Consider the following 26,303-nt stretch of genomic DNA (forward strand, 5'->3'; position numbering starts at 1 on the left):
CATTTTTGCACCTGGCTGAGCCACAGGGAACACCATCTGGGCAGCACTCATACTCCCAACATGTGAATCATGGAGGAGAGACTTCTGGTGTAGTTTAAACCTTGACTGGATGCAGAAGCAGCGGAGTGGAGTCTTCAGAAGGGAAAATACAGGCCTCGTTTGTGAAGTGCTGCAGATCCAGTGTATCAGAGAAAGCCTTCACTTGCAGGGAGGGTCAGAAGAACTTCTTGGCCAGCACCTGGCCCCTCACAGTTGGGAGAAGCCACACCGGAGTGTTGGGAGGTTATTCTCTGCTGTCCTCACTAATAGGCCCTTTTGGGTATTGGATTCCCGTTAGGCCAGAAAGCACAACCTCAGGCCACAAAGCTTCTTAGCTGCCCTCGTGGAGGGAAAGTTGCTCCAGGGTCATTTGACTCTTGGACTCTGTTGGGGGCAAACCAGGAAACAGTGAGGGCCATTAGAAATGCAGGAAGAACCCAGGGACAGTTTCCCACAAGGAGAGTTTCCTCCAGAGGATGAGCTCTGAACACAATGGTGTGAGGACAGATGATAATCTGCACTCAGGAGTTTTACTAGAGCAATCCTCCAGGAGATGCTTTTCATGAACAGAACTCAACATGGACCAGGTAAAGCTTCCATGACCTACGCAGGGAAGAATCTCTGCAGGTGGAAGAAATGTGGGAAAAGGTTTAACAGACGTTGACGTGCCTTTCTCAAGAGGGCAGACCTCGGTCAACTCATGAGGATTTATGCTCAGCAGAACCACGTGAGTGCTTCCACTGTGGGAAGGCCTTCAACTGCAGGTCAGAGCTCATGCAGCTACAGCAGATTCACACTGAGGAGAAGCCTTATGAATGCAAAGAATGTGGGAAAGTCTCTTGTGTCAGGTCTGTTTTTGTCCCAAATATTTCCCACTCCAGAGAAAGTCACTTCGAGTGCAAAGTATGCGGGTAAACCTTTTTTGACAGCTGTTTTTTTCACTCATCACGTGAGGGTTCTCACAGGAGAGGATCCCTGAGTGCAATGAATGTGGAAAGGCCTTCATTCACCCTTTTCTATCTGGCGTAATATGATCCACAATGGACAAAAACCCTTTGAGTGTAAGAATATCAGAGAGCCTTCCCTGACTCAACACATGAAGCATCACACTGAGGAGAAACCCATGAGGATAGTGAATGTGGACAGTCCTTCAGCCTTCGTTCATCCCCCACCAAGCCTCGAAGTATTCACACTGGGGAGAAACCATATGAGCGTAAGAGATGGGGGAAAGCCTTTCACAAGTGGACTTATTGTGATATCAGAGAACTCATACTGGGGAAAGACCTTTCGAATGTAATTCCTAAGGAAAATTATCTGACCAGAGGAAACGTCTTACTCTGAGAAATTATACCAAAGAGAAACCGTGTGTCATTGCTGTGAGAAAATCTTCTGAGGCCAATCATCACTTACTGTCATCTGAAGAGTCATACTAATGGACCCATCCTAGGACTTTGCACCTGAGCATTTATAAAGGAGAGAGAACCAGTGACTATTGTGCAATTTCAAAAATCTTCAGCTATAGCTCTACCCTTAGTATACACTGAAAAAGCAACCACAGGAATATTTAAAAGACAAAAGGAAGGAAGACGAAAAGAAGTAGATGTAACAGGAAAAGAAATGTATGTATGACTTCTTTCCGGTTTTCCTGACAAACTTGTGACAATTACTTGGTTGTTTTTTGTTGTTGTTACTGGATGGCAGGGCAGGAGCAGTGTTTGAGAAGTAAACACCTGAATTACTACATATGCACTCTGCCATGCCACGCCAGGAGAGCTGGAGAGCTGGACACTTGAGAACAGCCCTGCAAATATTTATTTGTTACAAAATGTTGTCTTACGTGAAGCCTTGAATTATGAAGCATTGAAAACTTAAAAGAAATTAGGATACTAAGAATGTTGTTGTTTAAAATTAGATCTAAGGAGATAAAGACACACTTATGAATGTGTACATTGTACTGCTTAAAACCATTTAAGGCTTCATTTTTATTTTAATTTTTTTATTTATTCATTAATTATTGCGATATAATTGACATATAACGGTGTGTAAGTTTAAGAATGTACAACATATTTATTCGATACATTTATATTGCAGTATGAGTGCCATTGTAGCCTTAGCCTCTGTTGTGCCACAGAAGTATCATTTCTTCTAGTGGTGGGAACAAATAAGATCTTGTCTCTTGGGAAGTTTAATGTTTATAATGCTGTTTTGTTGTGTGTAATCCCTGTACTTTATATTACATCTCCAGGAATTATTAGTTGTAAGTAGGTACCCTTAAACATCATCATCTCTCCCATCCCCTCACCCACCCCCAGCCTTTGGTAACCATCATTCTACTGTTTTCCAGTTCAGTTTTTGGTTTTGTTTTGTTTTTTTAGATTCCACATATAAGGGATATTGTACGGTATTTGTCTTTCTCTGTCTGACATATCTCACTTATAAGGCATAACATCCTCAAGGTCCATCTGTGTTGTTGAAAATGGCAGAATTTCCTTTTTTCTCAAGGCTGAGTAGTAGTATTCCATTGTAGGTATATATACATTTTTATCCATTCATCCATTGATGGACACTTAGGTTGTTTCCATATCCTGGCTATTGTGAACTACAATAAACATGGAAGTGCATATATCTCTTTAAAAACCTGTTTTTATTTCCTTCGGAGTTTGGAGTTGTGATTGATTGGGGTTGCAGCCTGTCTCTACCATGCCTATCCCCAACCACATGACCTTGGTCATATCACTTATCCTCGGGGTTCGGTGTTCTTGGGTGTAAAATGGGAAGATGGACATTGAACTAAAGCTTAGGAAGCAAATTAGAAAGAAGGAAGAGCTTGATGTGGAGACCCCTGAATGATGCAGGACCCCCAGGCAGGGTCGGAGTCGGAGAAGAACATCTCCAGCAAAGGTAACAGTAGGTGTCAAGACAGACCGACAAGAGCATTGTCTGTGCAGGAACCAGTTGACAGTCACTGCAGCCATAGAGGGGAGGGGATGGGCAGTGAAAGCAGGGCAGGGAGAGATGAGGAGTTGGGTTTTGTACTCGTGCAGTTTGAGATGTGTATCAGACACCTAAGAGGAAAGGTTGATCTAGTTGGATGTGCAGTCTGGAGTTCGGGGGTCAGTCGGGTCTGCAGATATGTGGTGCTAGTGCGTCCAGCACCAGGGACGTGTCTGACACCTGTGGTGGAGCAGTGAGGTTTATTGGTGTGCTGCAGTGTGGGTTACCACACCGTGGGAAATGTGGGGCCCTCAGTACAAAGATGTTAGGACCTTTCCTAGGCTCTGGGCTTGTGTTCAGTGATTTGGAGAAGAGTTTAAGGAAATGGAGCTCTGGTCTGAACTGGATGCTGTCAGGAAACGGGGTTGGTTTTATGATCAGATATCCTGAAATTTGTTATTTACAAGGTAGGGGAAGGCAGCGGCACTAAAGCAGCAGCTAATGGAAGATGGAGCTGTCTCTCATGTTACCCAGGAGAGGGGGCTATCTGCTTGTTTGCCCAGGACTCTGGTTGTCTGTGCTCAGATATGATGATAGGGTGGTTTTGTCATTGTCTCATTTCATCATGGTCACTGAGTGGCCCTGACTGAGGTTGGTGTTCTGTGAACTTGTTTATATTGTAAAAAATAGTAAATAAAAACCTAGGTTAAACAGTCAGGAGGGAATTCCCTGGCAGGCCAGTGGTTAAGACTCAGCGTTTTCACTGCCAGGGCCTGGGTTCCATCCCTGGTCTGGGAACTAAGATGCCAGAAGCCATGTGGCACAGCCAAAATAATAATAATAATAAAATAAAACATTAAAAAAAATAGAGTCAAGGGCTTCCCTGGTGGCGCAGTGGTTGAGAGTCCGCCTGCCGATGCAGGGGAAACGGGTTCGTGCCCCGGTCTGGGAAGATCCCATATGCCGCGGAGCGGCTGGGCCCGTGAGCCATGGCCGCTGGGCCTGTGCGTCCGGAGCCTGTGCTCCGCAATGGGAGAGGCCACAACAGTGAGAGGCCCACATACCGCAAAAAAAAAAAAAAAAAAAAAAATAGAGTCAGGAGACCAGCAGGGGAAACTCTCACACCCTGCAACTGACAGCAGAGCTCAACAGGAAGAAGAAAGACGACTCGTCTTTCTTGGCAAGGACTCAGCCAGTGAAAAGCCCTCCCTCGTTCTTTACTACAGCCCTCCTAATTTACTTTTTGCCTCTATAAAAGTGTTCTCCTACCTTTGCTGTGCAGGTCCTTGCCTGGTGGCTCGCCATGGTTGCAGACTCTGAGTTACAATTCTCAGCTGACCCCGAGTAAGCCCATCTTTGCTGGAACAATAGATGGCAGTCTTTCTTTTAGGTGAATAATGTTCAACAGGAGAAACCTAGAGTTCAGAGGTGAGTGCCAGACCAGCAGCCTGGCCCCCAGGATCCCCCTGAACTTTGCTTTCCCCCTTTCAGTCATAACCCCTTCCATGGCATATAATTTAAACCTGTAATACAGATCAGCACCACACACAGAGTTCTAGGCAGAGGGAACATCCTGTGCAGTGATGGGGGTGTGGGAGTGATCCTGGGGCACTTGAGAAATTGAAAGTTCAGTGTAGGGAACTCTGAGGCCAGGGCCTGGTCAGAGAGGCCTCTCAGAATTCTGAGTTGGGACAAGCTGAGGGCACAGATATCCCAGCAGACACCCTGTTCAGATGGAGTGCCCAGCTGCTTGCGGAGCCTGAGTGGCGCTAAGAGGTCCCCTTATGGTGACTGGGCTGAGGCAAAGCAAGGGACATGGGGTCAGCATAGGCGCCCAGAGGGAGGCACACGCAGGGCGCACCCAGACATGCCGTGGGACATGAATAGAGCAGGAGTGGACTCCACAGCACCATCACACATAGGACTCCCCAAAAATGAATCGGCAGATTGCACACTCAGACACATATGTGGGACACAAAATCCTATGCAGATGCACACACACATTCCCACCAGGACACAAACAGAATAGAGAGGATATATTTTTATTAACTAAAGACACACACATGAAAACAGACATAGACATCCAGACACGTGTGCTCACAAGTCCCGTACATACTAAGAACGGTGCTCACAGGGACATGCATGGGCAAAAGGCAGATGCACCCACTGGCGCAAACATGTACGTGCAGACACGGGCACAGGCATGCAGATAGAGTATGGAGACACAGAGAAAGAAACTCCTGGACACACAGAAAGACTACACAGGAGAACACAGGGACAGCGGAAACAGGTACATTGAGAGAGGGCCACATGTACAGAGCCAAAGGTAGACACCTTTGCGCAGCCACGTTGACAGATGGAGATGTACAAATGGTCCTACATGTATAGGTGTAGCCATCCAGAGAGAGACACACAAGAGCTCACTCGGTCATATACACAATTACACAGGTGTTCCCAAATGCAGATAATCAGATCTGTACACATAGGAATGTGATAATAAATGTTTAACACCTGCTCTTGAGAAGAAAGTGCACACAGATTACATAAGTTCATTACACACGTTACAGATATAAAGGATGCATAGCACACAATTTACAAATGATGATAATATATCCAACAGTCTCTATTGTAAGTTCCACATGCCAATTAATTCTCACAGTGCTTTCATTAATTTCAGTTTTAACTCTTATGTGTCAAGATTACCATTAAATTTCAACATATGTATATATTATAACCAAGCAACTCCAATTCTAAGCGTATACCCATTAGAAATTAGGGCATTTTTTTTCTCCAAAATATATATACATGAAGGTTTATAACAACTTTATTGATAACAGCCAAGAGGTTGAAACAACTCACTCAACCATAAATGGGAACATGCTTAAAGTATGATCTGGTCACATGAATGAGGGTGTAAGAGTGTAGAATGTAGAAGATGAATAAAAAATGGGTGTCTGGTGATCAAATCAAGGATTGTGCTAGAAACTGGCTAGTTGTTCACCAGTACTGTTTTCTCCTTCTGGACACCTAGTCATGTCCCAGCTTCCCTTACTTAATTTGGGACCATGCAAATAACTTTTGGCCAATGGAAATGGGCAGGAGTGATTGTGAATAATGTGTCTTCAGTTTATCTTCTCATTTATGCTCCTTCCTGGGGTTGCCTCTTTGGGCCTCACTGTTTCCAGTTTTCACACCTCCCCATGAATTATTGCTCCTTTGGGAGCTGAAGAGAAGGAGGACCAGACCTGGTGACCTTGAGCTACTAGATATCAGACTGGACCATGTCATGATCATACATTTGTACCTGGGTCTGCCTGCCCTGAGAGTTAGAGGGGAAGGCAGGAGGAGTTTGAGTCTTTGTTCTTGTGAATTAGACATGAACTATGATGTCATCTTATGAAGTATATACCATGATATGAAACTGTTAACTCCACTGCCCACTTAAGCCTAAGAGCAATTAGTCTTGATAGTTCTACGTTTTGAATCATACGGTCTGTAAAAATGCATCCCTTTGACAACAGACTTACTTGTAGTTTTTGAAAATTTCCTTCATCTAATGTTTTTTTTAAAAAAGTAGAATGAACCTACAGGTATACAGGTGTGCTCTATGCAAAATTTTTACCATTATCTATAACGCTACTTGCTGACTCAGGGAGTGATTGTATTTTCTGTTTTAAAAAACGTGATCAGTGATTCTGCAAAGAGGGGCGTCTGACATCCTCCTATAGCTGTATATGTGAGAACCTTGTGGAGATGATGAATAATAACAATAATAGCTTGTGTGTATTTAGCACCAGGCCTTGTGCTAAGCATGTTTCATCTCACTTCCCATGAGGTAGGTTGTAGTATTTTCCCATTTTAGTTGTCGTACTTTGGGGGAGGGAGGTGGTCATGACTTTTAATAAGAGCTCCCACCTCCGGGGGGTTTCTATGTCGGAAGGTGTAGGTTGGATCCGACAACTTGCATTTTCTGTAAGTTCACAAGTGCTGCTGACCCAATTTTGGGTAGCAAGGAATAGGAGGACCATATGTTAATACCCGAAGACCGCAGGAGAGAGGGATATTAATTATTCAATTTTTTTTTGGCCGGCCCGCGCGGTTTGCGGGATCTTAGTTCCCTCGACCAGGGGTCAAACCCGCGACCCCGAACTGGAAGCGTGGAGTCCTAACCACTGGAGCGCCAGGGAATTCCCTTCATCGTTCAATTTAAATCTCAGTCCCCCAAACTAAAGAGAGGTGAAGCAGTTCTCCCACGATGAAAGAATGCTCCACCTGCTGGAGACGGCGGAGGAGGCGGCGTTGTCACAGGTGACCACGGAAATCTGGACGCGTCGCCTTTAAGAGGAGCTCTGGCCCTCCGCGACGCAATTCCTCCCCGACCTTTCTCCCTCCGCACTGCTGTCGGGGAGAAAAGGGCCCCTTACCTGGTTGGATGGAGGACACAAATTCCTTTACCCAGAAGTCTGTGCCCGGCGCATCCGTGCGGCGCCAATGACAGTCCGGAAAATGGGCGTTTCCTGACGCCCTTGCCGGCAGAGGCGGGACTTCCGGTGTCGCGGCCGTGACGTCTTCTGCTTGCGCCAGGGCTGTCAAGTGGCTGTGGAGGCTGGGAGGCCTGGCTGGGGTCCGCTTTCCGTGCGGCTCTTCGGAAGCGAACAGGGAAGGACAGTAGAAAGGATAGGACCTCCCTCCGCGCCGTTGTTAGGATCCATGGTCCCCGTCGTGGGACGGGCCGCCTTGCGCGGAGGTGTCGGCCGGGGCTGCGCTCGTTCCGAGGCCTTCGCACCCGCCCTCCGTCCTCGTCCGCTTCCGGAGGCGGCACCCTGAGCCTGAGCGCCTTTTTACAAGGGGGAGCCTGGGGCTCTGAGTGCGACAGTCGTCCCGAGGCCACTCCGCCCAGTGTGGGGTGGGGGTTCGGCTGCTCCCGCAGAGCCCGCTCCAGTCACCAGCTTCTCGACCCGGTTCTGCTCAGAGGATCCCATGGCGGCCGCGGCGCTTAGGGACCGAGCTCAGGTGAGTGGAGGGTCCCTCAAGCCGTCACCGCCTCAGGTGTAGGGGATGGTGTGTTCTAGGGCTTTCAGCACTTCGCCTTCATCGCTCCCTTCTCTTGAGTATCAAGGCGGTGAAGGGCGGTCCTTGACGGTGGATATGTGGCGAGGTTCCCATTCCCAGTGTTGACGGGGTGAGGCGTGAAATGGTTTCCAAGGCCCAGGAGCCAACTGGTACAAACACTTGGAGGTGAGAATGAATTAGGAGTGTTCAGGAAACCGCAGGTCTCTGTTATGTTTGGTGAGAATAGAGAGCCGGCAGTCAGGAATCAGGCCTGGAATGGCAGCCTGAGGAGCTGGGCCTCTTTTCTGATGGTGGCGGGAGCCATGGAAGGTTTGTAACAGAGAAGGGAGGTGATCTGACATAGGTGTTAACAGGCTTCCTCTTGTAGCGGAGTAGAAAGATTGGGGAAGCCTGAGGGTGGGCAGGGAGACCAGGATGGAGTCTACAGCAATAGTCCAGGTGAGTGTTGATGGTGGGTGGACCAGAGTGGTGGCAGTGGAGGTTAGAGAGGTGTATGGATTTTGTATATGTTTTTAAACTAGGGTCGTTGGAGATTTTCTGATGAGACATAGTGAGATTCTGGGACTCTTCGCTTGTCCCTCTCCCTGCACTTGAGTCTGGGGGCCTTAAAGGAGGGGTCCTTTCTAGCCCAGTATCCTGAATCTAAGCCAACAGTTATATGAAGAGGTTCCTGCTTCTGGTAGCCAATGGGATGAGGACTGCGAGGGTGTATTAGACCCAGGAACAGCATGTGCAAATGCTTGGAGGTAAGACTGAGTTGGGAGTCCTCAAGGAACCACAGGTCTTCATTATGTCTGTTGGGAAAAGGGCCAGGAGTCAGGCAAGAACGGCACGCTGAGGAGCTGGGCTTCTATTCTGAGGGTGTTGAAAGACATTGAAGATTGGGAGCAGGAGAGAGAGGCTCTGAATCGGATCTTAACAGGCTCCCTCTGGCTGCTGTCTAATTGAGAGTGGAGGGTGGGCATGAGGGAGGAGCTTACTGCAACAGTCCACATAAGTGTTGATGGTGGCAAAGAAAGTGGAAACTGGGCCCTGAGGACTTGGCATCTTGCTCAGGCACCTGGGTGGCAGTGGTGCCTGTCATAAAGACATGAGTACTTCCTGGATACTATATGCAGAGTGGCTTCAGGAGTGGGGGTTGCCTTGGAGGTGCATATGGTGTAGCTCAGAAGGTTGTCAGTGTTAATGGGGTGTGGTCCCAGACATGAGGAAAGTGTGGTTCAGAGTGATACGTGTTGGGAGGAGTGTGACCTGATGGCCTTAGTTGTTTCTGGGAGGCATGTTCTGGAGGATGCCAGCAGGAGAGTGTTTGGTGCCCTTCATGCAAGACCCATAGCTTACATAATATATATCTGCCCACCTGCCTGGTTCTGCTCTGGGCTGCACACAGTGATCAGAGGGACAGGAGAGAGCAGGCAATAGTTGTGTCAAGGCCTAGTATCGCCTCTGAATTGGGAGGCTCGGGCGGACCGGGGTGGGGTAGGTTAATGGGTAAACTGGGGAGTCCTGTTGTCCGTGGGCTCAATTGTCCCCATCGTGGCAGGGCTGTGTGACCTTCGAGGATGTGTTCGTGTACTTCTCCCGGGAGGAGTGGGAGCTCCTTGAGGAAGCTCAGAGACTTCTGTACCGTGACGTGATGCTGGAGAACTTTGCACTTGTGGCCTCGCTGGGTAAGTCCCTGTTTCAGTTATCTGTTGGTACATGGCAAATTACTCCAAAAGTTAGCGACTTAAAACAATTAAAATGCGTTATGTAACTTTCAGTGTATCAGGAACCTCGCTCGTCACAGCTTACCTGGGTGCTTTTGGCTCAGGGTCTCTCATGAGGTTTCAGTCAAGCTGTCAGCCAAACCTGTGTTCTCATCTGAAGGCCATTCTTGGGAAGAATCCACTTACAAACTCACTCATGTTTTGTGTTTCCAAGATGTAGTTTCTTGCGGCTTGTTGACCTGTGAGCATTAGTTCCTCACTGGCTGTTGGTCAGAGGCCTCTCTCGGTTCCTTGTCATGGTGGCCTTTCTGTAGTGCACCTCGTAACGTGGAAGGTGCCTTCTCTGAGCAAGGGAGCAAGCGAGAATGTCCACGATGATAGCTGGTCTTTTTCTAACCTGACCTGGAGAAAATGGTCCCATCGTTTTTGCCCTGTTCTGTTTCTTAGAAATGGGTCAATCAGTCCAGCCTACGGTCAAGGGAAGTGGCCTGCACAGGGGCGGGAATACTGGGAGGTAGGCATTCTTGGGGGCCATCGGAGAGGCTGCCTTCCACAGGCCCTCATGCCCGCTCCAGTGTCCTTGGGGTTTGCTTTTCCCCCACTTCCCTTGGGGCAGCTCTTTCAGTCCAGCCAGATCACTGACTCTTCTCCTTCCCTTCTTTGGTTCCCAGAGTAGGCGCTGTGGGTGCCGAGGCTGGGCCGTGTGTGGTGTCCCCTCCCTCGCTGAGCAGTCCCGACACCTCTGCCCAAAGCCTTTCAGGATCGGGTTAGGAGTTCAGGGCCCTTTCAGTCTACTTCACAGATTCTGCCTGGCTTGGGCACTTCCACATCCATAATGCCTCTGTATCCATGTTCTGCCCCCATCTTCTGGCTGAGATTTCCTGGGGCATGACTATGCCAGGAATTGTAGGTACTGACATAGTCACTGCTTGTGGAAGGCACAGGGATGTTCTGCCAAATCCTCCTTTGGGTTTTTCTCTCTCTCCTTTTTTTAAAACATTTTCTCTTCTTCTCTGTGGAATGGGTCTACCTGGGCCACCCATCTGCCCTATGATTTCTTTACAACTTCCATCTTCCTGATCACGTGTAGTTTTCCAGGTGGAGAGGGACAGGAAGGCCCGGGTTCCTGACAGGGGGCCCTGACTCCAGCCACAGTGAGAGAGGCCAGAGAGGGCCTGGCCCTGCCGCATGGGAGCTGAAAGAGAGCCATCTTAGGGCTGAGTTCACGTTCGTACTGTCAACCTGCTTTGTGTTCACCAGTGTTTTCTTGCCAAGGCACATAGCAGTACCTCACTTCTCCCTTTCCTTCCCCATTCTTGGCACTTGACGTTTCTCTTCTGTCTTCCATCCCTTGGCTGTTTCCCCACCTCTCTGGCCTCCGTGTCTCTCACTTATTTTCCTCTTCCCCGTCTGCATTGCTCTGCAACATTGGCTACTGTAATGTGTCATGAGTTGTGCACATATCCGTACGTAGTCCTTAAGAACAAGCTACTTACTTGCAATCAGATTTTCCTGGGCCTGGACACAGCTTTCTGCACAGAGCTCACCTGACACCAGCAGCTGAGGCCCTGCTGAAATGCTTTTGTAGAGGAGTGAGTTGGAGACCTCGCCTCTCCTTCCAGTACTGTCCACCATCATTGTGTCTTAACCTAGCGTTAGAGTTCCTTCATACTGTGACCTTTAGAGGCCCAGGACCGACAGTGGGCCCTTCCTGATCCTGGCTCCCTCCTCCTGCCAAAAGCCAGTGGACTCATTCATTGGTGTGTGACACATACATATGTGATGGAGTTGCTGCTTCCCACCAAAGTGAACATGTCCTTCACTAGCATTTCTTTGATTTCAGGTTGTTGGTGTGAAGCAGACAATGAGGAGGTCCCTTCTGAGCAGAGCGTTTTTGTAGAAGGAGTGTCAGAGGTCAGGACTCCTGAGTCATGTCCATTTATCCAGAAAGCCCAGCCGTGTGAGATATGTGACCCACTCTTGAAAGACATTTTGCACCTGGCTGAACACCAGGGATCATGCCCTGCACAGAAACTGTACACATGTGACCCCTGTGGGCAAGGATTCCTGTTCAGTGAAAACTTTTCTCAGCACCAGAAGCAATATAGTGGGAAGAATCCTGTCAGAAGGGGTGATGATGGGGCCTCACTTGTGAAGAGCTGTGCTGTCCACATGTTAGGGAGACCTTTTACTTGCAGGGAGGAAGGGATGGACTTGCCAGATAGCTCTGGCCTGTTCCAGTACCAAAGCACTTACAATGGAATGAGTCCATGCAAAAAGGCTGAGTTCATGGAGCCTTTTCCACAAAGCTCCAGACTCGGGCGACACCAGGGAGACCATGATGAACTGATGCTTCTCAATTGCAGTGACAATGGGAAAGCCTTCCTGAACACCTTCACTCTCCTTGACAACCAGATAACTCAGGCTGAAGTGCGAGCTTTTAGGTGCCTACCATGTGGAAATCTGTCCAAGGAGAAATCAGTTCTTATTCATCACACAAAAATTCATAGTGGAGAAACATCACATGTGTGTAAGGAATGTGGAAAGGCCTTCATTCACCCGTCTCACCTAAAAACCCACCAGAAATTTCACAATGGGAAAAGACAATATACATGCAGTGAATGTGGGAAGGCCTTCAGCCGCAAAGACACGCTTGTACAACACCAGAGAGTCCACACTGGAGAACGGTCTTATGACTGCAGCGAATGTGGAAAAGCCTACAGCAGAAGCTCGCACCTTGTTCAGCACCAGAGAATTCACACCGGAGAAAGGCCTTATAAGTGCAGTGAATGTGGAAAAGCCTTTAGCCGTAAAGACACACTTGTTCAGCACCAGAGATTTCATACTGGAGAAAGGCCTTATGAGTGCAGTGAATGTGGGAAATTCTTTAGCCAAAGCTCTCACCTTATTGAGCACTGGAGAATTCACACTGGGGCAAGGCCTTACGAGTGCATAGAATGTGGAAAATTCTTTAGCCATAACTCCAGCCTCATTAAACATAGGAGAGTCCACACAGGAGCAAGGTCTTATGTGTGCGGCAAATGTGGGAAGGCTTTTGGCTGCAAAGACACGCTTGTTCAGCACCAGATAATTCACACTGGAGCAAGGCCTTATGAGTGCAGCGAGTGTGGAAAGGCCTTCAGCCGTAAAGACACACTTGTACAGCACCAGAAAATCCACACCGGAGAAAGGCCTTATGAGTGTGGCGAATGTGGAAAATTCTTTAGCCATAGCTCCAACCTCATTGTGCATCAGAGAATTCACACTGGAGCGAAGCCTTATGAGTGCAGTGAATGTGGGAAATGCTTTAGCCACAACTCCAGCCTCATTCTACACCAGAGGGTTCACAGTGGAGCAAGGCCTTATGTGTGTAGTGAATGTGGGAAAGCCTACATTAGTAGCTCCCACCTTGTTCAGCACAAGAAAGTCCACACTGGAGCAAGGCCTTATGAGTGCAGTGAATGTGGAAAATTCTTTAGCCGCAACTCTAGCCTCATCCTTCACCAGAGGGTTCACACTGGAGAGAAGCCTTATGTGTGCAGTGAATGCGGGAAAGCCTATAGCAGAAGCTCCCATCTTGTTCGGCACCAGAAAGTTCACACTGGCGAAGGGCCTCATGAATGCAACATCTTTGGTGGCCCTTTAGCTGCATCTGTTACACTTGTTTAGCAGCCAGAAAGTTCACACTAGAGAGGCCCTTATGAATGCAGAAAATGTGCTGTATCCTTGCTCAAGGTATTAGGACTCACACCAGAGAAGATCTCTGTGAGTGCCCTTTGTGAGGGAGCCAGCAGGTCTGCCTTGTACAATTGTACATCCACCCCGGGGAGATTCCCGATAAGTACCACGTAGGTGAGAAGCTCTCATGAGGTGCATTGCACTTCCTGGACTGTCCAGGGCTCTTGACAGTTGTATCACTGCCAGTGCCTGTGGTGGAAGCCATCTCATTGCTGTTACGTTCCCACAGTGTCTGTCAGTTACCCCAACATGCTCAGGAAAGGTGGACCCCTGTGGTGTCTCTCCTGATCCCTCTAGGGGATTGTGAATGTTCTGAGTGTATTGAAGATCCTCATTTCCTTCCGCGTGACGGGGTGCTGAGTGACCATGATCTATCTCTGGCCGAAAGGATCTGAACTGGAACCTGCTGGTGATTACCAGACAAGATTTCCCTTCTTCCTTGACAGTGTTGACTGTAACATGATAGCTGTGACTTATTTATCCTGCTTTCAAGTCACCCAACTTTGGAACTCCCTGCCCCATGCTACTCTGGTTTGTGCAGTGATAAAGGCCTGCTGTGGCAGTTTTTACTCTTGGGAGGTCAGTTCACTGTGTCTAATGGATTGAGAATAAATTGGGTTTCGCCAGCCTGAAGGGAGGAACAGCTTTTGTTGGCACCAACGTTATGTGCCTCAGAAGGAACAGCAGGATGGCAGAGAACACCTCTCAGCCTAGTTTCTCCTAGTTTGCATTGTTGCCCAAGGCTTGCTAGAAAAGACTGAAGAGCTTTGTGCACCTAAACCTGTGGCCTAGAAGTCAGGATTTCCTGTGAGCCCAGAGTTCATTCTGAGGAGGGCACAGTCGGTGTGGAAATCTCCAGTGCTTGTGGAAGCAACATGAATTGGGTCCTTTGTTCCTAGGGTATGTGCCATATTCCTCAGCACTTTTTTTTTTTTTTTTTTTTTTGGCGGTATGCGAGGCTGTCACTGTTGTGGCCACTCCCGTTGCGGAGCACAGGCTCCAGACGCGCAGGCTCAGCGGCCATGGCTCACGGGCCTAGCCGCTCCGCGGCATGTGGGATCTTCCCGGACCGGGGCACGAACCTGTGTCCCCTGCATCGGCAGGCGGACTCTTAACCACTGCGCCACCAGGGAAGCCCTTCCCCAGCACTTTTGAGGGATTTCTGTCTCCTGGACCTGTACAGGAGCCAGTCCCTGATGTCCAGAATCCCATAGGCGAGTATCATTGACTGGAAGGCTTTAGCCCTTTAGGGCAAGGTAGGAATCATAGTTGGTACAGAAGCACTGAGATAGTGGAGTGGGGATGACTGTGGCTAGTGAGAGAATGTGTGTCTATTTTAACAGTGGCATCTGTAAACGTCCATGAGATTTTGGCTGTATGGCATGAAGGTGTACAGAAATCCTCAGGACCTTCAGACGTCTAAGTCTCCTGCGGCCAATGCATTGTCACAGTAAATAATCTAAAGGTTTGTGGATTCCTGTAGCTCCCTGGGCTGTTGACGTTATGGCCATCACTGCACAGGCAGGAACCCCAGCACTGATGAGAGATCCAGGGATCGGGCTTCTCTGACCCAGCCAACATTTCTAGTGACTGAAGTGGACGTGGACCTCATTGCTGATACCGAGGCAGGACTCATCCCCCTAAACTGGGGGGAGGGGGATATGCTGGAACCAGAACCGTGGGCAGATGTGACCTTCCAAGAGGAATGGTAAATACTGATTTTCATAGGGAACATTGAGTTCCTAACATCTTCATTAAGGCATGGTGACATGAAATAAACTGAATATATAAAGTGTAAAGCGTGTTATGTTTCACCATGTGTAAATACCGATGAGACCACACCATCAAGATAATGGAGATATCCCACACAACCAAAAGATGCCTTGTGTCCCTTTATAATCCTTTCCTCCCAGTCCTTTCTGGCCCCCCTTCCCACAATTCACAAGTAATAGCAAGCATTTTCTAGAATTTCATATAAATAGAATCATATGATATATACTTTCTGGGGAGTGGGGACTCTGGCATTTTTCACTAACCGTAACTATTTTGAGATTAAGCCATTGTGTTGCATGTATTAATTGTTCATTTGTATTGTTGAGTATTATTCCATTGTATGGATATACCACAATTTTTTTTTTATCCATTTGCCTGTTAGTGGATGTTTGGGTTATTTCCAGTTTTTGGCTGTTACAAATAAAGCTGCTGTGAAGATTTGCATATAAGTTATCACTGAATAACACTCCATTGTATGGATGTAACAGTTTGCTTATCCATTCACTGGCTGAAGGACATCTTGATTGCTTCCAAGTTTTGGCAGTTATGAATAAACCTGCAATATGCATTGTGTGTAGGAGGACATAAGTTTGTAGACATAAGATTTCAGTTTGTTTGGTTTCAAGCCAAGGCATGATTTGCTGGGTCGTATAGTAAGAGTATATTTAGTTTTGTAAGAAACTGTCTTCCAAAGTGACTATCATTTTGCATTCCCATGAGCAGTAGGTGAGAGTTCTGTTGCTCCATGTCCCTGTCAGCATTTGGTGTTGTCAGTGTTTTCGATTTTTGCCATTCACATAGGTGTGTAGTAACAGTATGTTTTTGTTGCTTTAGTTTGCAATTCACTAATGACATATGATTAATATCTTTTCATATTCTTTTAACAGTGTCTTTTGCAGAGCAGAACTTTAAAATTTTAGTCAAGTCCAAAATACTCGGTTTTTCTTTCATGGATTGTGGTTTCGTGTTGTATCTAAAAACTCATTGCCAAGCCCAAGGTCTTCATTGTCTCCTGTGTTATCTTTTAGGTATTCTATAGTTTTGTATTTAGGTTTATTATCCATTTTGTGAAAATATTTGTGAAAGGTGTAAGATCTGTGCCTGGGTCACTTTTTTAAAGCCCCATGTGTTGAAAAGACTATCCTTTCTCCATTCCTTTGCCTTTGCTCCCTTTTCAAAGATCACTTGACTATATTAGCATGGATGTATTTCTAGACTCTCTGTTCCATTTTCTCCATTTATTGTGATAATCATCGTGTGGCTGTGGGGTCTTTTTTCTTGATGTCTTTTATTTTATTTACATGGTTTATTCCATTAATTGATATTCAAATGTTAAGCCAACCTTGCCTTTCCTGGGGCAAATCCCACTGGATCATGTTGTATAATCCTTTGTATATGTCACCGAGACAGTTTTCTGATACTTTGTTAATGTATTTTACATCTATATAGATGAATGATAATGAGTTTGTATATTTGTTTTCTTCTGATACCTCTGTATCACAGGCGTCCCCAACCCCCGGGCCGTGGACTGGTACTGGTCCGTGGCCTATTAGGATGGCCTATTAGGATCCAGGCCGCACAGCAGGAGGTGAGCTGCAGGAGGGCAGCGGGGGAGCGAAGCTTCGTCTGCTTCTCCCCATGGCTCGCGTTACTGCCTGAACCACCCCCCACCAATAACCCTCCCACCCGGTCCATTGGAAAATTGTCTTCTTCGAAACCAATCTCTGGTGCCAAAAAGGTTGGGGACTGCTGCTGTATCACAGTAATTCTGATCTCATAGAATAAGTTGGGAAGTGTTTCCTCCTCTGTTTTCTGGAAGAGTTTTGGAAGGGTCAGTGATATTCCTTTTTTAAATGCTTGCTGGAATTCCTTAGTGAAGGCACCTGAGCCTGGAATTTTCTTGTGGGAAGATTTTCAATAAAAACTACTTAGTATAGTGCTATATACATTCTCTACTTATGTCAGATCGGATCATTGGTGTCTTTTAGGAATTTGTCCATTTTAACTAAATTGTCTAATTTGGGAGGAATAGGATTGTTTATAATATTCCCTTATGATACTTTTAACTTCTGTAGTATCTTCATTCCTGACTTTGTTAGTTTGTTGTCTTCTTTTTTTGTGAGCCAACTTAGAGTTTTGTCAATTTTGTTGATCTTTTGAAACAACCAACTTTTTTTCTTTCATTGATTTTTTTTTTTTTTTTTTTTTTTTTTTTTTTTGCTGTATGCGGGCCTCTCACTGTTGTGGCCTCTCCCGTTGCGGAGCACAGGCTCCAGACGCGCAGGCCCAACGGCCATGGCTCACAGGCCCAACCGCTCCGCGGCATGTGGGATCTTCCCAGACCGGGGCACGAACCCGTGTCCCCTGCATCGGCAGGCGGACTCTCAACCACTGCGCCACCAGGGAAGCCCCATCTTTCATTGATTTTTAAAAAGAAATTTTTTGTTTTCTGTTTCAGTGTTTTGTTTTCATCTTTATTATTTCCTTTCTTATCCTTGCTTTGGGATTAGTTTGGTCTTATTTTCCAGGTTTCTTAATATGGAATATTAGATTATTGACATCATTCTTCTTTTGTAATAAGCTTTTTTTTAATTTATTTTTTTTGGCTGCGTTGCGTTTTTGTTGCTGTGCGTGGGCTTTCTCTGGTTGCAGTGAGCGGAGGCTACTCTTTGTTGCGGTGCGCGGGCTTCTCACTGTGGTGGCTTCTCTTGTTGCAGAGCATGGGCTCTAGGTGTGTGGGCTTCAGTAGTTGCAGCACGCAGGCTCTAGAGCACAGACTCAGTAGTTGTGGTGCACAGGCTTAGTTGCTCCGCGGCATGTGGGATCTTCCCGGACCAGGGCTCGAACCCGGGTCCCCTGCATTGGCAGGCGGATTCTCAACCACTGGGCCACCAGGGAAGCCCTGTAATAAGCTTTTTAAAGCTATAATTTCCCTCTAATCATTTAATTTAGTTGTAGCATATCAATTTTTTGTATGTAGCATTTTTATCTTCATCTAGTTCAAAATATTTATGTTTGTAACATTTTCCCTGTAATTTCTTCTTTTACCCATAGGATATTTGGCAGTTTAATAACTTTTTCTATTAAATTTGCAGGGATAGTATCACAGAGCAGGAAGAATGCTTTTGCTTTTTAAGTCAATGACCCAAGTGTTACTGTTGAAATGGGGAAAATCTGTGGGTTATTTGAAATATCTTCCACTCTTAGAAAGAGATTGAGCTAAGCTGTTGCTGTTTAATGGAGAAAAAATAGCAACCATACCTACCAGGAATTGATGAGGATGACCATCTATAGTTAACTCATCTTGAGGGCTTAAAGGATATGGCAGGTTATTGGGCACTTTTCCTTCCTCAAAGCACCCTGACTGCTCTGATTTGAGGGATTTTCTTTTTAATTAATTAATTGATTGATTGATTGATTGATTTGGCTGTTCCGGGTATTTTAGTTGCGGCACACAGGATCTTTGTTGCGGCATGTGGGATCTAGTTCCCTGACCAGGGGTTGAACCTGGGTCCCCTGCATAGGGAGCAGGGAGTCCCTGAGGGATTTTCTTTGTCTTTGTTTTTCTTCATAAGATGGGTTTGGTTTTTCTTCTATTTACAATATTTACAAGTGTCCTTGTCAATAGGTGGTTGGTTGGGACATGGGCTCCTTAGCCCCTGCTGATCTGCAGGGACACATGTTTTCCTCAGATCCTGTCTTGTAGATGTGTAGCTGCCAGGTTTTATAGTTCAGCTAAAGGGGCTAATTATTCTAAGTTCTGTTTTTGAATTAGGTCTCCAACTTCAAACTTAACACCACTGGTAAAATGACATGAAACAGCTGCTCTTACATAAGTACCTCTGTGACTCCCAACTGTTGAAATTAGGAATTTTTTCTTGTCTGTCCTGAAAATCTCTTATAGTTTAAAAGTGTTTTTGTTTTAATGATTAAATTACTCTACAGTCGACTTTTGCTGTTAATACTTCAGGTATAGCTTTCAGGAGACTTGGACCTACTTTCCTGAACTTTCTATGACCCTCAGGTTTATTGTGGAAAGAGAACTCCTGTCAGTCCCTTCCTGGTCAGTCCAGTCAGCTTTTGCCACCTTTGATTTAGCATCTTAGCTTCCAACCACCATGTAAACAAGTTGTGTAAGTTAGGTGACCTTGGTCAGATGTACCCTAAAGAAGTCTAAACTTTTAAATGATTACTTGCTTGTCTTATTTGAGTTGAAAAGAATCTTTAGTTATACCTCTTAATTCAGCTCAGATAAAAGGTTTAAATTCTAAAATTTTCTGCATGCCTGACTCATGGCTGGGGTGGATCTTTAGAAGTAACTGGCATTTGGGGTTTTATGAGAGTTGGGAAAAGGTGATGAAACTGAGTCCCCCTAAAACCGAGTTCCCCTGCTGAGTTTATGATTAACCTCTCTATCCAAAACTCTCTTCCCTTTCTGGTCCCTTTGTACCTCAATCCTGTGCTAACTGAACACTAATCAACCAGAGTCAGATGACTAAAATTGCCGTTGTTGATAACATCGTTAATGTACAGACCCGGGTGTTTCTCCAGGGCAAGATGAGCTAACAGAACTTCCAGGTCATGGACCACCAGACCAGAGACTCGTAAACAATAGGCATCCTTATTCCCGAAACTATGATTAAGAAACGTCACAAGATGACGATTAACCCCAGCTTCTTTGTTCCTCCCCTCTAGAACCCCACAACTCAAAGACCCAGTTGCAGTGGGTGTCAGACTTGTCTCCCACTCCCTTGATTGGTGCCCTGCAACAAACTCTTACTTAGCTGCAAACACTCAATGTCAGTTTGGCTTTTGCTCAGTTACAGTAGGGGGTCTGAGCAAGGGAGAGAGTAGGGGGAGAGGTGCTAAGGAGAGAGATCAGAAGGATAAGGGGGTGGGAGCGCTGGATGTGGGAGGCTACTGCAGGACAAGGAGAGGGTGGATTTACAGGGGAATGAGTCTACTTTGTTCCTGCTGAAGTTTGTCGACTTGCTCATTAGTTTTGGCCAAAGAATCTTTTAGTGATGTAACTTTTTAAAGTTTTTTTTTATGTGTATCTATTTTTGGCTGTGTTGGGTCTTCATTTCTGTGTGAGGGCTTTCTCTGGTTGTGGCGAGTGGGGGCCACTCTTCATTGTGGTGCGCGGGCCTCTCACTATTGCTGCCTCTCTTGTTGCGGAGCACAGGCTCCAGATGTGCAGGCTCAGTAGTTGTGGCTCACGGGCACAGTTGCTCCGCGGCATGTGGGATCTTCCCGGACCAGGGCTCGAACCCGTGTCCCCTGCATTGGCAGGCAGATTCTCAACCACTGCGCCACCAGGGAAGCCCTAGTGATGTAACTTTTATTTCAGAATTTAATTTGGAGTCCTCTGCATACTAAGAAAAAATACTATCCATTGGGCCTGAGAACTCTTATTTCCTTTATTTTCAAAGATGTCTTACAAATTAACCCTTTTGTTCAAATCAAGTGTCCCCCAGAGTGGCCACTGAAGGCTCAAATCATCCTTGGTACAGTTATGCTATTCGGAAACACAGGCAGAAGGGACTTCCCTGGTGGTCCAGTGGCTAAGACTCGGTGCCCCTGGGCTTCCCTGGTGGTGCACTGGTTAAGAATCTGCCTGCCAATGCAAGGGACACGGGTTCAAGCCCTGGCCCAGGAAGATCCCACATGCCATGGAGCAACTAAGCCCGTGCGCCACAACTACTGAGCCTGTGCTCTAGAGCCCGCAAGCCACAACTACTGAGCCCACGTGCCACAACTACTGAAGCCTGTGCGCCTAGAGCCTGTGCTCTGCAACAAGAGAAACCACCACAATGAGAAGCCTGTGCACCGCAACAAAGAGTAGCCCCCTCTCGCTGCAACTAGAGGAAACCCGCGTGCAACAACGAAGACCCAACACAGCCAAAAATAAATAAATAAATAAATTTAGTTAAAAAAAAGACTCCGTGCTCCCAATGCAGGGGGCCCGGTTTTGATCCCAGTGCTGCAGCTAAGAGTTTGCATGCCGCAACTAAAAAGATCACGCATGCTGCAAGTAAGACCTGGCGCAGCCAAAGAAAGAAAGAAAGAAAAAAAAAACACAGGCACAAGAATTAGGATTGTAACAAGAATATGAAGATTTAAACTTAGACCACCCCAGAGGGCAGGCAGTGATCAGTAGGTATGGAATGCTTGTGGACCTCAAGTCCCTAACCTGATGGTTGGCTCCTTACCACACAGACCCACCGTGTTCCCCTGGCATGTGGATACCAGAGAGAATGCTCTCTCTAGCTTATAGCCCAGCTCTCAATACAACAGTTTTAAGATGGAAGGAGACCTCATTTGGTTTATTGGTAACCTGCAGGAAAGTTTGTGCATGTAGCCTCCAGTACTATGAGAACTGCAAACCCACTGGTCTGTGAGGCTGGCCTGAACAACAGGCTTATAGGGCAGTGCCTGTGTTCTACCCTGTGATTCAGCTTCTCATGAGAAACTACATTTTTAGACAGCACAGGAAAAACAAAAACAACCAGTAACTCAAAGGACATCAAAAAAGGTATGAAAAGGAATAGCCTGATTCACCCAAGTATTTCAACAGGGAACTATCGACAAAATCCAGGTGTCAAACTGAGAACGAAAAGCCAAGAAAATCAACACAGAGTTTAGACCTACTGCTGATTTACCATGTCGTCACGGAATCAAGTTGCCCTTGAGCAGCAAGGCACATGGACATCTGTGGGTACTGCACCTGGTGGAAGGCTAGGGTCTGCAGTGACAGGCAGTGCAGACAGTATCTCAGTGGGACTTCCACAGTAAACATAATAGGTTGTAACATAGCTTCTACAGTGAATACATCCAGTTTATCTTGTTCCTTTTGTCCATTGAACGTTGATTAGTGAGACACAGGCTCAACAGTAGTGTGAGCTGGAGGACTGATGATATACAGTGTGGAAGCTCCTTACAACTCCTCCTGTTACTATTTTCCCTTCTTAATCTGAATTTCTCGTAACAATTACTTTTTCACTTGCTTTAATACTAGTTGAGGAAATCATATAACTCTCATGCTTAACTTTAGTAATGTTGATTTATATCTGTCCATCATTTCCAATATTGAATGAACAATTGTATATCATCCAGAGACCTGAAAGAGGACTTTTTAACACATTTAATAAATATCCACTCTTAAGAAAATTCATCACAAAATTTATATTTGCATTTTGCATTTTTTTTTTTTTTTTTTTTGCGGTATGTGGGCCTCTCATTGTTGTGGCCTCTCCCGTTGCGGAGCACAGGCTCCGGACGCGCAGGCTCAACGGCCATGGCTCACGGGCCCAGCCGCTCCGCGGCATGTGGGATCTTCCTAGACCGGGGCACGAACCCGTGTCCCCTGCATCGGCAGGTGGACTCTCAACCACTGCGCCACCAGGGAAGCCCTGCATTTTGCATTTTTATATTCAGTATATACAAAAAATAGATAATAGCAATTTCAGCAAGAATAGAAAACATTGCCTTTGAAATCTCACGTGTGTGTCACTTTGTCTGTTACAAGTCCAAACTCATAACTGCTAACAGAGGTTGAAACGTTGAAAGGTTTTCAAACTTGTGAACTAACAGTGAATTGAACTTGGTATCTGATACAAAAAAAAAAAAAAAAAAAAAAGGAGGGGGAACATTCTGTTTGCCTGCCTGCTCTAGTTGTCAGGCAGTCACCTCAAAAAAAGCCAGAGCGGGTCTCATAGGAGCTTTTGGGAAGTCTGGCATTCAGGAATTGGCAGACTTTCAGAAATGGGCATGTTTAATGATTGATGGACTTCCAGGTGTGTTACTTTGCTCACTACTGTTGACTAGGACTTTCAGAAGCAAGGTTGCTATAGTGAGGCACTTACTGATTGGTTGTTACCTAGGGGCTGGGGCTGTCACTGATTGGCTGTCTTTCAGGACTGGGGCCTGAACACTGATAGGCTGAATTCTAGAAGGTTGGGACTATCAATTATTTGCGAATTTTCCGAAGCTTCAGTTTACTGGGGTGAGGCTGTTGCTGACTGGCTGGCTTTCACAGGTTATCTGAAGTTATCTCTAAAAAACCATGTTTTCTTGTTCGAGATTTTGGAATTGGACTAAAGAACAGTCTTTGCCTTCCTGTTATGAAAAATAAACACTTTAATTATTAGTCCCCTCTTTTACATATTTTTTAATTTAATTTAATTTTTTATTTTTTATTTTATTTTTTTAAGTCCCCTCTTTTGTTCTTCCTTAGCCAGACCCTAAGGAGAGACCAGAAGGTTATTTCTGGGGCTATGTTTATGAGCTAATGTTGCCACTAAATGATTTAACTGCCAATTACAGTGAGAGAAAGATAGCTCTAACTGCTGAGTTTTTGTAATGTATTGTAAAAAGCTAAATACAGGATATTTAGGGCGTTCTGACAGTATCAATACAGGATACAGGATGTGTGCTCTATATGCAGAACAGCTGGCAGTCCTACTCCTGATGTCTGTCATGCACCTACTCTTGGACCTGAATCCTTGTTAGTGCTCATTGAACAGTTGTAGATCAGTAAATACACAACAGCACTTCTTTATTCATTTTTACCTCTCTGGCAACTCTTTTTAATATTGTCTTTCCCTCTCCCTTCAAGCTGTTAATGCACCATGTTTTCAAGTATTTTAAAAAATAATCACATTTTGGAACCAAACTCTGAGTGTGGCTAAGGTTTCAGCAAGCCTTGAAGCCTCAGCTTCATTCTCTGACTTCTTAGACTCAGTGACTCTTTTTTAGACTTCATTGATTTCTTACCTTTTTTTCCTCCACTGTCACAGATAAATTTCTCTAGAACCATTTCTGCCACTTTCCTTGAAAACCTATACAATTATTATTAATAACATTCAGTAATATCCATTTAACAACTGTTTTCCCAGAGATAATCTCAACTCCCTGTGTATACTGTTTCTGCAATTACAGGTGAAATGACAAACCATTTTCTAGCAAGGAAATGAGATCATAGAATCCCAAACCTTTATGTCAGGAATAAGATGGCCCCTTTGCACACGTGGTCAAATTCTCAGAGAGGCATATGCTGTCCTGGCAGAAGATGGCATGTGATAAGTCCCTCTTCTTTTAGAGAGGTTTCACATTTCTTAAAAGAAATGGAGTAATCTCAGAGTTTATTTATTTATTTGGGCCCTGTTGTGCAGCATGCAAGATCTTAGTTCACCGACCAGCGATCGAACCCATGCCCCCTGCATTGGGAGCACGGAATCTTAACGACTGGACTGCCAGGGAAGTCCCAAAATGGTGTATATCTCAGGCATGAAGTAATATTATCTTAAATAGCAATGTTGTTGAAACACCATCACTGACTACTCAGGCAGGAAGGATGTTTTCTGTGGGAATCAGGGGCACATCGTCACCCTTTCTGGTGCCTCCAGACATCCCTTCTCCAAGTTCACCATCCTAAGCCCTGTCTGGGGGCTTTTTATATTGCGCTTGAGCGAAGCTGCTGAAACTCATGAAAAGCGGGAGTGTACGTGTTTTTGACAAGCAGCAAGATAGCCGACAGCTATGAGAGGACTACAAGTAACATTATGGTATGGGGGATCCCTTTCTATGTGCAGTCTTTGGAAATTTGCTGCGATTCATGCAGTCTGAAATAATATGTCTCTAAACATTTCTGTGACTTGCCGTAGACTACACTCCAAGGAAATCTGGGTATAACGCCTTAAGGAGGCAGAGAAGCCCTGCCAGGTTTACAGCCTAAGAACCTCATTTCCCAGAGCCCTTCACGCCCTCGCTCGGCCTTTAGCCACAATCTGGAACTACCAACATTGAGAAAGCACAGGTAACACCCGTAGTGGAAACTACTCTACCCACAAGGCTGTGCAGCGGCGACCGCACACCGGAGAGACTTCTGGGTAATGTAGTTTCCGCTGCTAACCACCTACTGTCTCTCACAGAATGAGTTCCTTCCTACCTGGCCTATTAAAAGCCAAGGGGCACCCTCAGGGACACTGGGAAAAGGAGTTCCCTGCTCCAACCATGTGACAGGCCTTGCTTATTACTCTTAAATCGCACCCAGATTTGGAGAGCAGTCTTGGAAAAGGCCACAAAGATTAGGGACCTGTAATTTCAGACTCTATGAACTACAGCAAGTTCCCAAATCTACACACCGAAACAGACACACTATATCATGATACTCCACACATAGCTGTCAGCTGTCTTGCTGACTGTCAAATAGACTGAAATTTTAGATGCTGTTTCATGACATTCAATATGCAAGAAAAGACCCCAGACAGGGCATGAGGGAGGTATCTTTCCTGCTTTGATAATCAGTGATTGAGTTCCAGCCTAGCAAACAACACTTTTATTGAAATGATATTTATTACTCACTTAGATTTCTTTCAAAATCTGAAGACTAGCTCTAAAGGACAGCGAATTATCATATGCCATCTCCTGCCGAGATACATCACTGAACATTTAAAGATGGTAGATGATAAATTTTGTGTGTATTTTACCACAACAAAATGATTAATGATTAAAAAATGTGCTAAGAACTTTTATGACACAAAGACATAGCTGAAAGACACTACAAGAAAAAAGAAGTCAAATAAGAAAAATCTAGAAAGATGTGTCAGTGGAAGCTTGTTTATGAGGCAGATGGTTCAAAATTTTTTAAGATATTAATTTCCTATGAAATTGAATTTAAATTTACTTAAACTTCACTTTCCCACTTTAAACAACTTTTTCTCAAAGTGCCTTTCAGAACACACAGCTTTACTACATAACAGAGCCTTGTTTATTCTTATGTGATACCATGCTTTTGCACACACAAAAGGGATAACACTAAATATATATTTATACACTTAGTGAAAGCAGCCATACAAGAGTAACTATAGGATTCCATTTATATAAAATTCTAGAAAATAAAAACTATATTGGGAATTCCCTGGAGGTCCAGGGGTTAGGACTCCGCACTTTGCCTGCTGAGGGCCCGGGTTCAATCCCTGGTCAGGGAACAAGATCCCGCAAGATGCGTGGTACAGCCAAAAAAAAGAAAAAAAA

The 26,303-nt window shown here is 45.6% G+C and overlaps 1 protein-coding gene across 1 annotated transcript; it reads left to right on the top strand.

Annotated features, from left to right (window-relative positions):
* Positions 1–7,562: 7,562 nt before the first annotated feature.
* Positions 7,563–15,612, top strand: ZNF304 (zinc finger protein 304). The gene is made up of 3 exons (XM_081217347.1): positions 7,563–7,986; positions 9,590–9,716; positions 11,599–15,612. Exons 1-3 carry the CDS (start codon positions 7,954–7,956, stop codon positions 13,422–13,424), a joined length of 1,986 nt encoding a protein of 661 aa, XP_081073473.1. The 5' UTR covers positions 7,563–7,953; the 3' UTR covers positions 13,425–15,612.
* The last annotated feature ends 10,691 nt before the right edge of the window (positions 15,613–26,303 follow it).

Source organism: Mesoplodon bidens (assembly GCF_964165515.1).
Source record: "Mesoplodon bidens genome assembly, chromosome: 18".
Lineage (NCBI taxonomy): Eukaryota > Metazoa > Chordata > Mammalia > Artiodactyla > Ziphiidae > Mesoplodon > Mesoplodon bidens.